Consider the following 16,470-nt stretch of genomic DNA (forward strand, 5'->3'; position numbering starts at 1 on the left):
TAGTGGTGTAGGCAGTAGCCCGTGAGGTGTGTAGAACTAACGTGTGACACGGTTTTTCAATAATAATGAAGAAAATGTTCTAAAAGTGGAAGTAAAGTGCCTAACGAATGTTTAATAATAAAAGTATTTATAATTTTGATAAATATAATAATTTAGACTATGTTATTATTGCATCCTGTTTTTTTTTTTTTTTTTTTTTTTTTTTTTTTTTTTTGCCTGTGGGATTTTCACTCTTAACTAAGAGTCAACTTACTCAGAGCTGATTGAACTCAATTTAGCTGTTCTGAAACTGAACTCAGAGTTTCCCATCTCAGGGTAATCAACTTAGAGTTCAAATTTTAACTCAGAGTTTGTTGAACCTCCTTTCTGGAATTCACCCCTGTTATTAACATTAGCTATGTTTCCATCCACAGTTGTGAATTTAACTTGCGCGCAAAATTGGAAGATCGCATAAAACATTTGCGAAAAGCAGCATTTATAGCCCATGTGTGCAAGAGAACAAAATCATCACTTCCTGGGAAACTGGCGCAAAATATCTGTAATAAAAATTAAAAATAAAATCTGTAATAATAATAAAAAAGTTGCTGCAATTCAATCGGGGAAGCCACTATGACTCTTTTCCCCAACATCACAAATGCCTTGCATCTCAGAGCGCACAGACGAAACGCAATAAACTCTGTCATATCTTGCATCCAGATGCCTGGTGTTTGGGAATGCAATCGTGCGAGATGCTTATGGGAGGGAATTAAACCAAATCAATCAGACATTGGCTCAGGCATTTCAGAATGATCAAACCAACATTTGCAATGCTGTGCAATACAATTAGTCGACTGATTAGTCCAGTTGCGCATCGAGGGATTTATTTTGCCTTATCAGACAAAAATTTGATCTGCCTCAATTGAGTGTACGAGTTTTTTTATGCACTTTTTTTTTAAATTTATGAGCATCTTTGACTTATCCTAAAATGCGCATAAAATATGTGGATGGAAGCATAGCTAGTGATAATAATAAGAAATGTTTCTTAAGAACCAAATCAGCATTAGAATGATTTCTGAAGGATCATGTGACACTGAAGACTGAAGTAATGGTTGCTAAAAATTCAGTTTTACCATCACAGGAATAAATGACATTTTTAAATATATTAAAATTGTAATATTTCACAATATTACTGTTTTTGCTGTATTTTTGATCAAATAAATGCAGCCTTGGTGAACATAAGAGACTTTAAGAAACATTTAAAAATAAAATCATACCCAACTCCAAATTTTTGAATGGTAGTGTATGATGGACAGACACACAAAATACTACTATATTCCAGCTATCAAAAAGTATATATATATATATATATATATATATATATATATATATATAAAACAAAAATCTGAATGAATAAATGCACTGGAAATTTGAAATCTCACCTCAAGATAAGAAAAAGCTATGTTAAATACTTTGTCCTCCTTGATGAGGTCCATACGAGCAAACAGTTCCTTCATAGTGAGAAACATCACTCCTGGGGCATCACTAGAGCCCAACATGGTGTGTGTTTTTCCTGCTCCTGTAGCTCCATAAGCAAACACTGACCAAATAAAAAAGACACAAATTTAGGAATAAACTTGATCAGCTATACCACTACCATAATGACATAAGCTATCTGAAAGGTCTGATTTCCTGAGAAATATCAATCAGGGTTCCCACTCTTTTTCAGCGATCATTTTCCAGGACTTTTCCAGGACATTTTCAATTTTACAACAATGGGAATAAAAGACTTGGATTACGCCTTAAAGTAATATATTGCTCTCTAAGTCTTTAAAAGGTTTATTGCCATGACTTAACTATAAGTTTTTAATATGAGCTCTTAATCATACATTATGACTATGAAAGAATGTTTCCGTTAAAAAAAAAAAATTAATTGCGACTTTTTTTCTCGCAATTGCAATTTACATAATTGTGATTTGATATTCGCAATTGCAAGATATAGTCAGAATTGCGTGATAGAAACGTACAATTCTGACTTTTTCTCGCAATTGCAAGTTTATATCTAAGAAAAGAAGAATCGCAAGATATAAACTGTCAAATGGCAGAAAAAAGTAATAATTGCGAGAAAAATGGTAAGAATAGCGTGATATAAACTCGCAATTCTGACTTTTTTCCCCTCACAATTGCGAGCTTATATCACAATTATGTAAACTCACAATTGTAAGAAAATATTGACTTGTGAGATAAAAAGTTGCAATTAGGCTAACCTTTTTATTTATTTATTATATCATTAATTAACTACTGATGCACAATTCTATTTTTTTTTGGCAATAAGTTTTGGAAGATAATTATCTTTGCAAGGTGGACTTTTCAGGATAAGAGATGAACTGAAAATAAACACCGACACCTTAAAGCTAGATTCCGGTAGATAAATTCTTCAAACAGTGGTACAAGAGGATGTGGTGCTGGTTCTTTAAGAGTCACTCTCAATCTGTCTGTCTATAAAGCCTATAAAAAAAATCTGTCTTCTTGTATTTTACTATAATTCAGTATGTGATTCTTAAATCGGGGGCATTTTTTAGGATTCTTTACCTAACCTAAGTCTCTGAGATCCTGACACCTCACACTCCTAGAGAATCCAGGTAGGTTGAAGTTCTGGAAAATGGTGGCGCTGAAGACTAAAGGGTTGCTGATGGTTTCACACTTAATTCTTGACTAAACTTCATGACTAAATACAAAATTAATAGTAGTTATTAAGATTGATTGGTTTGGAATTGGTAAAATGTGCTTGGGAAAAATATGATCAGAAAATCAACTTAATTAAGCAAAAGATTATGCATTTAAGCAGTTAATAACATGCTATAACAATATAATAATAACTGCTGCAAGTGGCAACACAAGACTAAACATCATCATTGAAAAAATACTATGCTCACGTGTCAAAACTCAGCATTCCTGAACTAATGGTGATTGTTTTAGGTCAGTGATAAACTCTTTGGTCTTGACTAAAGAAAAACCCAAGAACTTTTTAAAAAATAATTTTCCAGGACAACTACAAGATTTTCCAGGACATTTTACATTTTCTCCAATTTTCCATGGCTGGAAAATTTGTCATCAATTTTCCAGGTTTTCAAGGTTTTCCAGGACGAGTGGGAACCCTGATCAATTAGTGGCAAAAAATTTAACTGGATCTAAAAATGAATTTATAAATTGCCAGGGGTGTGTTTCCCAAAAGTATTGTGAGACAAGATGATTTTAGAGACCATTGGTGCCAATAGTTCTTTGATTTACTTAGGCTTACGATGCTTTTGAGAAATGCAGCCCAGATTATTGGAATGACAAATCAATACACCAACCAAACAAAATCCCTCTAGCATGGAGGAATGGGAAAAAAAACAAAACAAAAAACACAGGCCTTCCTCTTGTAGCAGTATCAAAATGTGAGAAAGGAATCAGGAACTTTTATTTAAATACTTGTATGCTGTATCAAGTTCTAACAAGACAAACACTGTCAGCCCAAAATTGCATGATAAATCCTGGTTTTACTGCTGAAATCAAGTACATCATGGCACAGAAATATGCTTTCAGATTCAATGAAGAGAAATAAACTGTCTCACCAGTGCAGTTGTAGCCATTCAGGACACCATCCACTATTGCTTTAGTGGTGTTCTCAAAAACTTCCACCTGCGAAGAGTCCTCCCCAAACACACTGTCAAACACAAACTTGAGGTCCTTATTGGCTCTCTTTCGCACATCTCTGTTGCCTATCCGCTGTCCCCGGAAAAATGTCACTTCTTCTTCTTTAGGATCAAAAACAAGCATGTGGTTGTCAACAACATGGACAACCTTCTTGTAATTTCCATTCTTCTCTTTGTCATTTAAAGGACGGACACGGACCACCACTTTCACATGGCTGCACACCTCCACATCTGACATTGTCTTGTTTTAGAGCTTCCCACTGAAAATCTCTGCTCCTTGATGTTTGTGTATCTGTACAACGCAAGAGAATAATTTAAAAACAGAGTGATTTCAAACAATCTAACAGTAATGAAAAAAACACAAACCAAAACAAAATCCTAAGACACACTTATTTCACTCTTTGCTCAGTTACTTTTGAGACATACTGGCAAAATACATTAGTTTGTTTTATTATGATACCATGATAAATAAGCCTGAACAGAAGAACATAAGGGGGCTTAAAATAATAAAACTAACATTGAGCCTCATACTGTACGCAGTATGTTTTAATATAAGGCCATTGCTGAAACCAAACTAGCATACTGCAACCTGGTGCCAATTCATTTTAATCGCACAGTAACACAAGGCCAGTTATATTCATTACACGACTGACTATATCATCTGTCTGTAAAGTTAGGTTGATTTTTACTTTAAAACTCTTATTAGCATTAGTTACTAGCATCTGTTAGCGTTGCGCTAAAAGCTGCAGCTAACTGCTCATTCATTTATTTCAATCACAATAGAAGTTAACGCTATAAATGTGTATAACCTACCATCTGATACAATATGAATCCGCGGCGAATGATATGACTATGGTATTAAGAGATTTTTTAATTTTAAAGCCTACATTCGAGTTTATAGTAAACAAAACCAAAACCGTAAGCGCGAAGATTTCAAAAGCAAGCTGCTGTTCCGTCCCTGCATCTGATTGGATGAGCACATTCTTACGTCAGAGACGTATGACGCTATGACTGAATCTAGGCGAAAGAGAATTTTATTCACGATTAAATATAGAATAAAATGTATCATTACATTGAACAATGTGATTTCGAAATCATGTAATATATAGCAGATTTCAGTTAAGACTGACACTTTGAATGTAATTTATGTTCCACATAAATCCTGTGACTGAAATGAGCTTTTCAGTTTTAATGGTCTAAAAAGAGTTCGTGTTGTATTGTACACAGCGATGTCACTGATCTCTTTTGCCCCAAAGATGTTTCAAAGCTTCAGGGGCAAAAATATATTGATATACTGAATACTGTATAATACTGAAACTACATATATTTTCATATGATCACGATCTCTAAACATGTAAATATGGCAGTGGTCACATGACATGTGGAAAAACACATTTTGAATAATTAACTGATTGATTATAAAATTGTATTGTCATATTAAAAGAAACAAATTAAATTATTTCACATCTATCTATATATAATACATGTAAATGTAGAAAATCAACGAAAAACATTTTTGACTCTGTAGTTTGAGACTCACAGTTCTGACCAGAAATAAAACATTTCTTTAGATGCATGCATCATTGAACTATGTATGGAGTAAAATATATGTGCTTAATTTGAGATATTGTGATTAAACTGATGAACATTAATTGAAGTGTCTCGTATATGAATTTAATCAAATTCTGCATATGTAAAATATCACTACAGAATTCTGTCAAGATTGCTAATTGATGTTTCTAAGGCGTGATTTTCACCGCTTGTATCTGATTGTATATGCGTGTCCTGTTACAGGAGGAACACAAAATCGTCATTTCTTGTTTCTTCCGGGAGCTGTCACAGCTGCACTCATGAACCTCCAGCACAACGCTGAATGAAGGACTAAACAACCTTGCTTATTAATATAATAGCGATTAAGCATTAATTCACAACCTGCTGTATTGTTTTATCTGTTTGCATAGTAAGTTTTATGTTTACGAACTGACCTTTGAATATGATATCTACTGTATGGTGTGCGGAGACTTGTCTTTAAATACATCATGTGTTGACAGACATGATAACAAATACATGCACTTCCTTTAAAATCTGAATATATGATCACGAACACATCCCTGACAAACCCTTGCTCTTGCGTCCTGCTGTGTCCTTGTGTCTCCCGTGTCGTGTGTCATATTGGCGGGAGTTTATTAACAGATGTTAAGTGATAGAGACATTTACAAATTACAAACACATGGGTATTATTAAATGTATAGGAAAGTGGTTTATCCTATTACTTTTGCATGTTCACGCCATATTTGAGTTATATTTTGAAGTGATTGTTAGTTTACAATATCACAGTTTTTGATTAAAACTTTAATGACTTACAAAGTAGGTAAAACAGATGGCATGTTTGACAGCAATGATGTCTCTTGGATTTTATAGCTTGTCAGAATTATTCTCATGAAATATCTCCTACCTTTTTATGTCCTCTATTCTGTGCAGAACCCAAATGCCCATATATCGTTGCATGGAAACACCCTGCACATTGGGACTATGGAAAGACGTGATTCCTGACCTCAGCTCCAGAATGTTCAGACGATGTTGGAGGAAGTTGTGGCATCCAGGGAGGCCCTATACTGGCTCAGTGCCTTCAAACCCTGATTCTGAGTTCAGAAATTCAGAGATATCAACCCAAAGTGAGAGACCCTTACACACACCAGTCATGGTAAAGGAAGTGTTGCAGTTTCTGGACATCAAACCCGGGCAGGTCAGTCAGTTCTTCATCAGAAGTCAGCGTTCACTGAAATGAAGTGTTTACGTTGGCTATACATGTGTATCTAGCAGTTTGTGAGATCACATTTGTGTCATTTGCATCTTGGACTTGTATACACAGTCTGTGATTGTAGAAACCGAGGCAATAATTAAGGTCTAAGTCCTGTGTTTTTAATCACAGAAGTGGAGATGTACACATTGTTGATCTACGTCACCAGTGGCCTATTGCACTTCATTTTTTGTTTTGAATCTGTAATGATTCTGTGCATAAAGACTTATACTGTCAGAAAAGAAAATGTGCAAAATTGTACATTAGTGGTACAACAGGGTACCTTATCTAGCACTAAAAGATGCATATTAGTACATTAGAGTAGTAGTATGTACCCTTAAAGTACTACTATGAAATGAACCTTTAAGGAGTAAATAAGGTACGTAATTGTCCCTATAAAGGCACTGCCCCAGTGACAGGCTGTTGTATCCCTAAAGGTACAATATTTGCACATTTTTAGTTATCAAGTCTGATTTCATTAGATAAGATTGTAAAATGCCAAATGAATAAATGAATATTTGATCTAATACAAAATATTGACTCATTTACCCTCCACCAAATATCTTTTCGAATAGCAGTATCATCAGAAATCATGTGATTCGTGACATGTTTACATAGAAATAATTAATGAAGAAGACCATAATGTGCATCCTTTTTAACTCCTACACAGGGCGCAACACTGAACTTTTGTGTTTGTGTATTTGTGTATGTATGTGGGAAAACCTGGAGGCGGAATGTTGACTTGTCATCGCCATCTTAACCACATGCCGTCTTGACAAGAAAAAAAAGTTGTTCGTCACCAAAACTTTTAGGACTCCCAATTTGTTAACTGTCCCCTCTTGGGAAGGGTAGGGAAGTTAGCAGTGTGCTCACAGACCTTGGCGTACTCTAACGTGCTAGCAGGCCAGATGGGCGTGAGTCAAAGGGCCTTCTGCTCTAGTGGGCAGCTTGAGATGGGCATCGCTGGGCCGTACAGCTCAAACCGTTGCTCATGCAGGTGGGGGCTCCGGGTCAGTGACTGAGTCAGTGATGGCACCACTGTTGGGTTGTTGGCAGAACGTGGGGCGCCACAGAAACACACCACTCCTGACTAAGGTTTGCACCTCTTAACTTCACTATCCGCCCATGGGCCAACTGGTGCAGAGACAGCCTGCCAAAGGCCTGCGTTTAACCAAATAATCAAAAAAAAAGGCCGTCTGTGCTTCAATAAGGAATGTATCTCACAGATGTGTCTGTGTATGCCATTTAGAATTGAATTGAGAATGCTTTTTCAAGTAGCAAACAGGAACTAAAATTGAAAATTCAGTTTAAGGAAGTAGAACTTAAATAATTGATATAATACAAAAACTCCATTAAGTGTAATTTAATAAAGTTTAAGATAAACTTTGAATGTTGGCATGACTGCCTTGTCTTAAAGTTAGAAGAGTTTACTTTACAATACAATAAAGTAAATTTGTTAACAATGAACACCTTTTTCTACATCATTTATTAGTCTAATTTAATGCTAGTTTATAAATATTCTGTTGTTCATTGTTAATTCATGTTTGTTCATACATTAATGTTAATTTGATATGATAAAAATGTATTAATATGTGTAGAGATGGCCATTAACCTTGATTATTAAATGCTTTAAAAATATTGATCATAGCTATGCCTAATGCTTGTTAACAAATGTCAACAAATTGAACCTCATTCTAAAGTGTTTTGAATTTCTAAAAATCTAAATTTCTTTTAAATGTCTTTTAAACCTAATTTCCCACATTTACCTGTTGAATTTGGTAAGTTCGTCTTCCTGTCATTCCAATTCAAATTCCATTTCAACTTCAGTGTGGCCAATTAACTTCAAATTAACACACACGTGAATTGAAAGGGAGCTAATTCTTCAACTCTGCCCAACCCTAGAATGCAATGGCACTTGGTTTGTTGGCAAAAAAGCTCCTTGTAAAATTGCTTCTCTCTAGGGTTGCAAAGGGGCAGAAAATCTCAGGTAAGTTTTCCATGGGAACTTAATCTCTAGAACTTTGGAATTATTCCAAGTTGGAAACTTAACAGGAATTTATGGGAATTAATTGAACATTTTGGAATTTACTGTAACACATACAAACATAAATATAAACATTTTGTTTGGTCATAAGCGGACATGCATGCAAACTAATACAAATTTTCAAAACGTGGCAATTTTGACTTAATTTGATTTAATTGTAAGTAGAACTTTAATTGATTCTTTCATTGAGCAACACAAAAGCATAAATGTTGAACGTAATAAACATATTCCCTATGATTGCTGTAAAGTGAAAGCATCCCCTTCCAAAAAAAAAAAAAGGAAAGAAAAAAAGATTTTTTTTTTCTGTAAAGCTTCTTAGGTCTAAATATTGTTACAAAAGATTACTATTTTAAATAAATGCAGTTCTTTTTATTCATCGGTTATAAAAAAAATGTTAAGCAGCACAACTGTTTCCAGTATTGATAATTAATCAGCATATTAGAAGAATGATTTCTGAAGGATCATGTGACACTGAAGACTGCAGTAATGGCTGTTTTTTTTTTTTTTTTTTAATCACAGAAATAAATTATATAAAGTACATTAAAATAGAAAATCATTATTTTAAATTGTAATAACATTTCACAATATTAATTTCTTCTGTATTTTTGATCAAATAAATACAGTCTTGATGAGCATAAGAGATTTCTTTCAAAAACATAAAAAAATAGTAATGTTTCCAAACTTTTGATCGGTACTGTAATTCTGTATGATAACAGAAAACAGAAGGTAGAAGAAAGAGCATCACAGCCTCAGCTAGCTAACACATGATAGCTATAGCTTCATAAATTGTCAATGAAATACTGCTAGCTTACATTTAGCATATCTGATGTACTGGCTAGCTAGCTACTGTATAAACAGATTTTGGTATTTGCTAGTTAAACTTTAATACCATAGATCAAATATGTTTACCCAAGTAATATCATCAAAATGTACTTGACTGGATGTAGTCCTTGGGCTCAAATGCAGCAATTTCAGGGGGGAGTGTCTGTGGGGGGCAGGGAGGGTCATTTTTAGCTTACACACAGCATAAGGAAGTTTTAAACATAAATGTATGTAATTTATGTGAATAATTGACAAGATGGACATTTTGACATTATGTGTGCAGGATACAAGAAATTATCTGTGCATGTTATGGATGAATGCACAGTGCATGCAGGGGGTGTCGCCTCAATATCCCTGCAGTGAGTAGTGTGCTGTGTGTATGTGATTGAGGAATGTTAAAGGTGCTAAATAGGATGTTTTGTTGTATACATTTTTGCAATATTACTTGAAACTGTCTTTACTAACTGATAAAAGACTATTTATTAGGTGCACTTAAAGTAATAATATTAATATACATCATCTGTGCACGAGGTAGGGCCTTAAAAACAATCATTGCGTAAACGATTGGCCCTCTGGCTTGTCAATCACTGCCGTGACGTTCCTTGTGAGAGACGAGCGTGGATTGGCCCTCTGGCTTGTCAATCACTGCCATGACGTTCCTTGTGAGAGACGAGCGCGGCTGCGCTCTCCAGTAACTTTCCACACTCCACAGGCGCCGCATGCAATGTTTTTGTCAGGAGACAGGAATAACAACTGCAGATTATGAGTTACCTGCGGTGAGTCCGACATAATGAATCCACTAACACGACACAGCGAATACCGGTGGTAAACACTCGTGTTCCAATACTCGTGCACGAGTTTTGGGAGGCGTTCCTTTGAAAAATGGAGGGGGGCTGTTCTTACGCATGCGCTCATTTCAAAAACTCAGTAACAGTCTTTGGATTCTCAGTCAACGGAAAAAATCCTCTCTATCACCTTTAAGGGTAGAAATTCAACTTAAGTTAAATGTAGTTGTTTTAACCAAGATTATGCTGCACGATTTTTTTCAACTTCATTTAAAGGAACACTTTTTTTGAAAATAGGCTCATTTTCCAACTCCCCTAGAGTTAAACAGCTGAGTTTTACCATTTTCGAATCCATTCAGTCGATCTCCGGGTCTAGCATAGCTTAGCATAGTTCATTGAATCTGATTAGACCATTAGCATCTCGCTCAAAAATGACCAAAGAGTTTCGATATTTTTCCTATTTAAAACTTGACTCTTCTGTAGTTACATTGTGTACTAAGACTGATGGGAAATGAAAAGTTGCGATTTTCTAGGCCGATATGGCTAGGAACTATACTCTCGGTCTAACGGTCTAATCAGATTCAATGAACTATGCTAAGCTATGCTAAAATTGGTACCACCAGACCCGGAGATCGGCTGAATGGATTTGAAAACGGTGAAACTCAACTGTTTAACTCTAGAGGAGTTGGAAAATGAGCCTATTTAAAAAAAAAAAGTAGAGTGTTCATTTAAGTTCCCTGTTATAGGCTAATAGGCTAACCTGCAATTCTGCAAATTCCCAGTTTATTGCCACACTGTAAAACTCAATAAGTTCAGAATACTCAAAACATTTGAGGGAACTTATTACCTCAAAACATTTTTACACAAGTAAACTAACTCATTTTTTTAAAGTTAGTAGAACTTAAAATTTTTGTGACAAGTGGGGCGGAGCCAAGAGCAGTGGAAGCGGAGCAAGGCCTATGTGGTGCACAGGTGTCTCTCATTAACAATCTTGTCACTGGCATCCCTTCACTACCACAGTTCTCAGCCTCGCCCAACTCATTATCATCTTAATTGCATACAGTTAATTTACATAAACATCACATTGAGATCTTGGTTAAATGTTAGATAGCAAATAACACATGCTATTATAACTATCAAAGAGACTGTTATTATATAACTTGCATGTATGCAATCAACAACATACAGTATATGGTATTTAAATTTTTGCAGCCCATCCTCAACCTAACCACAGGTTCTACTCTTCACCACAATAGCATAACCCTACACAACTAACATAACAGAACCCCCTGTAAATCCCAACATAACACAACATTAAACACTAACTTACGTCTTCCTATGTTAATCTTGTGCAAAAACACACAAAATAACACTTAATTCCAGCATTTATTTATACAGTCTGACACAAAGCATGCAGGATTAGAAATCTGCTGCAACACAACTCAATCATATTAAGTTAAGCTTACTGCAATGGAATTTTGAGTTCACGCAACTTTTTTTCTATTAAGGACAATGAACTTGCATTATTATTTGAGTGAAACAAAGTCATTTCATTTAATTAATTTCACTATTCGGTTTTACAGTGCATTAAATCCCATTAATTCCCATATATTCCTGTTGATTCCCATGGAAAGTTTCCAGCCTTGAAAATTCCCATAATTTTGCAACTCTGCTTCTCACAGAGAACATGGTGAAAGGATATTGACTATCAGAACTTTTAAATTAATTTGTTTTAAATTGTAATTATGTATATATAAAAACAAATTCTTTTTATAAATTTGGGGTTAGACAATAAGAGTAAACTGATTTGTGGAAAAATGATGCAGATATTTAATACTGTATTTTACATACTGTACTGTGCTGATTTTAATGCTAAGTGGGAGTTACAGCAGAATTTCAAGATGCGACTTTACTGCCATGACTTTGGTCTTCTAATCAGAAGAGATCTGTTTTATCGCTTGAGGCGTTTAGTATCAAAACCACGAAAGCAAGCAGCAAATTGTTCAATGCGGAAAAAAGAGCTGGTTCATGCTCTTCTAATAATTACCAATTTAGCCTCCTTTATTATTACACTGACAGACAGCCTAATAATAACTGTTAGTCAAATGCTTACTGTGATTGCTCAGAGGGATCACTGTAATATTTTGATCTGCCATTGTAAAGCAATCAACCCCACTGCAGAAGCTCTCTACCAACGAGGCAGGAGTGAGTATGAATGGAGCTCTTAGGCAATCAAAGAGTAAACGCAGCAATTACACCAAAGTGGGTAAATGTAGGCTTTCAGCCGGCCGCCACCTCCCACGCAGTTATCCAGCAATGGATAGCAGCACAGGTGAAGGGCTTTCACGCGTCACCCCCTGGCACAGCAGCTGCAGAGTAGAGATTTCACTGACAATCCATCAAGATTGGTTCTGTAAGCGGGATTGCCCTTGAATGGTCCGTGACGACATATGGTCGGTGCTTTATTTTTTTGACAACATTTTGCTTGCATACATCCAGTTAAGACAACAATCCTCCCCCCCCCCATTTTTTTTTGCCTGTGCTCCCAATTCACAAGTGTTACTCAGCCACACTGTACATGTGATGGCATTATTGGCACAAAAATTCCAGAAAGAACACTTTGGCGGCTGCACACTTCTTTCTTATTCTGCTTACAGGTGTTATCGACATGTGTGGTGGCCCACGCCAACTTTCCTATTGCCATGGGAACTGTTTAAACAGTTGAGGGAAGGTTACCCATATTTAGCTTACCACCTAGTCATTGTAAAACTGATTTTTGTGATTCCCAGACCTATTTTGGGGATTTCAAGCTATACAGCACAAAAGTGACCACTGAATTTTTCTGCTGTTCTTTCCTAAGTGTTTCTATTCCCATTCATTTTCTCCATTAGGCAATTTGATTTTAAACATTTAATAATAATAATAAAAAAAAAAAAACTCCTTGAACCAAAACAACCAGCTCTGAGATTAATCATAAACACAAAAGTACTGTGTGCATAATTTTTTTTATGACAAATGACACAATTAAATCAAATGTTACAATGTAAATCTTTTCAATGTAAGTTAAATAGCAAGTCTTTTTGTATGGAGAAAAGGTATTGTTGTCCTCTATTGAAACGTGAAGATAGATGTCACAGTATAAATATCGAAGTGTGTAAGAGTAGGTACAATGTATATTATATAAGTGACTGGTGATTTTTTCATTCTCAGTCTTTCAGTGTTTAATTAACTTGTTTTGTTTCCTATAGAAGCTTCCGTTGTCAGAGAGAAAAAGAGCAAAGGGAGAGATGGAATTCTTTGTTAATTCTTTCTGTTCTCTCTCATTGTGGCCATTTTCACCTTCCACTTGCCCATAAATTACCCAAACTAGAGCAGCCTCATTACCCACCAAATTGGCCTTGAAAAAAATTACATTTGGTACACCTCGATATTCTATTCACCTTGAATTGCAGATCCACTTTGCCAGCCGAGTAACCATTTTACACTAATTATCTTAGCCATCAGGATGCGATTGTAGCATTTAACTAATTGAATAATGAACAGTGTGAATCCTACAGTTTGATTACAGGGGTGTAATGTAGAAGCCATTGGAGAATGACAATATCAGCGGAGTAGGAGATGGGGGAGTGGGAACTTCCATCTCTCTAAGGGGAATAGACATGTTTGTCCACATCAGACCTACAGCCGTGTGTAATACTGCACTGTACGTGACCTGAACAGGTAGCAATGCATGCCATGCTCTCTTCTGTTTGGAAATTAGTAGACGATTGGTTTAAACGTTTCGTTCAATTGGATTAGTTTTTCTGGCCGAGCGTGTGTGAATACTTTGTGTTAAATGAAAAATGAAGCGAGACTGATTTCATTTTTACTTCATTTCATTTTCCACCTTTTCTTCTGTCACAATCTTCAAGTGCACATAGAGCTTAACTGAGTGTAACAGATTGATATGAGGAGGTTCACAGGTTCAGCGTTTTCATTCCTTGCCATTTCAGACCAATCTCAAAACCAGATGTGACCCTTTAGTAATGATTCTCTTGCTGTCTCATAGTGTTAGAGCCAATTGTAAAGGCCAAAAGGCCTGTATACATGTGTTGCCATGATTTTATCACTGGCTTTTCATTATGCTATCGTTACAGGTGTACGTTTATGTTTCGTTCTCTTGCTCCTCAATTATTTATTATGAATTTCTTTAACAGGATTTTGTCAAAGGCAAATAAGGATAATAGGCAGGACAGGACAGAGACATTTCATGGCAAATGGGCATTATGGGGCTATAATGTGATGCATATGATATTAGGGATGGCACGATATGTCTGTACCTTACTAGTTATCCAATATTAGAGATTTTAATTTGTCATTTAATTGTGTATGATAATTTATTTTATTTATATTCATTTACATTACCTCTGCCACTGTCTAACATTTACTTAAATATTATAAAACCACAAATTTTATAACACTGTTAAATATTTAGCAAATCTAAAAATTAACATTCTTTTTTTTATACTATTAGGGTTGTCAAAAGTACCAGTACTTCGGTACCAAGTCAGTACTGAAATATCAAAGGTACCAAGTACTTCGGTACCAAGTCGGTACTGAAATGTTACAAATGTGATGAAATCAGCATTTCCCCCTAGCATTTTGAGCACTGTTGAGCTGATTCCGATGAACTTAAACAACTCTCTGATTGGCCATTGTGTTTACGCGCTAAACGGATATGTCTGTGATTAGCTACAGTGATCAACGCATGGGAGCATTTGAAAGCAGGAGCGGGAGCTTTGGAGCTTTGCTTTCAAACGCTCCCGTGTGTATCTGTGTAAGAGCTTTGTGAAGAGTGTGAAAGATTTCTATTTACAACATGTTTTTGAAGCGTTGATCATTGTATCCAATCACAGACATATCTATTGAGTGTGTGAACACAATGGCCAATCAGAGGTGTTTAAGTTTGTCAGAATCAGCTCAACAGTGCTCAAAATGCTAGGTGAAAATGCTGGTATCATCACATTCGTAACATTTCAGCACCGACTTGGTACCGAACAACTTGGTACTTTTGACGAAGCACTTGGTACTTTTGACAGGATTCCCTGAACACTCTGCTTATCTGCAACTGGTCAGACTAACAGACTGCCCTGCCCCCCAGATCACACCATTGGTTGAGTCAGTGTTGCTATGTCAGACCACTTAAACAAACAGAGCTATGTTATCTTTAAAGTTGTCTCTGCACATTAAACTGACTGAGGAAGTATTTCAACTTTAAACTCCACCTCGCCCCCCTCAACCCGAGCCGAGGAACATAATGGTGTTAGAATGTCCTGAGGTGGTCTTATAAACAAAAGACTCATTCTTATTGACAGTTTGCAATGTGTATTTCCCACCAGTTTCCTTGGTGAAGGGGCATACGTTTTTGTCTATTAGATTTATACACTGCGATCTGGTGGGCCCAGTCTCAGATCTCACCAGAGGGCCTTTTTACTCGGTGACGTCCACCCACGACCTAGCCAATCTCCTGTGATAGATTCCTCTGTACCGGCTTTCCCCTGGAGCCTGCCCACAAACAATCGAAGCCAGCCGCTGCTTTATTCATGTCCTGTCTCATTTAGTGGCCCTGCTCTTAGCGCCTGGTTACACACATTTGCACGCCCACTCAGTAAAGACACACCCTGACAGGAAGTGATTTGTTTTGTTTTATTGCCCGTCGAAATCCCCAACGCCCCCCTTTCTAGTCTTTACTGTCTTGTCCCCTCCCTGTGGAGAGTGTTTGATCCAGGCAGGTGGACCAGCGGGGATGGACACAGCCAGGCATAGGGGAATCCTCTGCTCTGGCTCAGGCTCTGCCACCAGGGAGGAGGGATTGCAGCCAAGGGAGATTAATGAGCTGTCAGTCTGGAGAACGGAGAACGTTTTGGGAATTGGCTGAAGTTACCTTTCGGGCTGATCTGGGGTCAGTTGAACAGTTTGTTTTTCAGTGATTGAGAATTGGAGAGCAGCAATGGGGTAAGCTCTAAGAGTTGCATGAAGCATGTGATAAGTGGGCCTCTGACAAGATGCACATCAGAGCCACAACTTCTTTTCTCCTCTTTCTCTGAGTATATCGCCTGATGTCATATGTGAGCATCTCTTTGTTCACACCACTAACATGAATTGACTTTTTTTTGGCCCATAGGCGTAGATCATGAAGAAATGCAAACTCATATCTTCAGTTACTCACCCCCATGTCATTCCTCATGTGTTTAAACTGTTTTTGTTCTTACAGTGAAAGTCAGTGGAGTCCAAAACAGCATTGAACCATACTGACTTTCATTGTATGGACATCTTCTGTGTTCCACACAGGCTTGGAATGACATG

The 16,470-nt window shown here is 36.5% G+C and overlaps 2 protein-coding genes across 3 annotated transcripts in view; one reads left to right on the plus strand and one right to left on the minus strand.

The window, feature by feature from the left end:
• kif18a (kinesin family member 18A) overlaps positions 1–5,825 on the minus strand; it is a 32,856-nt gene extending 27,031 nt beyond the window's left edge. The window contains exons 1-3 of one of the 2 annotated variants that reach the window (XM_048184402.1): positions 5,660–5,825; positions 3,594–3,966; positions 1,419–1,576 (exon numbers count right to left, since the gene is read on the minus strand). In XM_048184402.1, the coding sequence (XP_048040359.1) occupies positions 1,419–1,576; positions 3,594–3,912 (477 nt within the window). In that variant the 5' untranslated portion in view covers positions 3,913–3,966; positions 5,660–5,825. Of the gene's footprint in view, positions 1–1,418; positions 1,577–3,593; positions 3,967–4,487; positions 4,675–5,659 lie in introns of those variants that run through there. The other variant, XM_048184401.1, reaches the window with a different exon arrangement.
• mettl15 (methyltransferase like 15) overlaps positions 5,479–16,470 on the plus strand; it is a 92,114-nt gene continuing 81,122 nt past the window's right edge. The window contains exons 1-2 of the mRNA XM_048184403.1: positions 5,479–5,634; positions 6,156–6,420. Coding sequence (XP_048040360.1) covers positions 6,163–6,420 — 258 coding nt within the window. The 5' untranslated portion in view covers positions 5,479–5,634; positions 6,156–6,162. The remainder of the gene's footprint in view (positions 5,635–6,155; positions 6,421–16,470) is intronic.

This window comes from Megalobrama amblycephala, linkage group LG3 (assembly GCF_018812025.1).
Source record: "Megalobrama amblycephala isolate DHTTF-2021 linkage group LG3, ASM1881202v1, whole genome shotgun sequence".
Lineage (NCBI taxonomy): Eukaryota > Metazoa > Chordata > Actinopteri > Cypriniformes > Xenocyprididae > Megalobrama > Megalobrama amblycephala.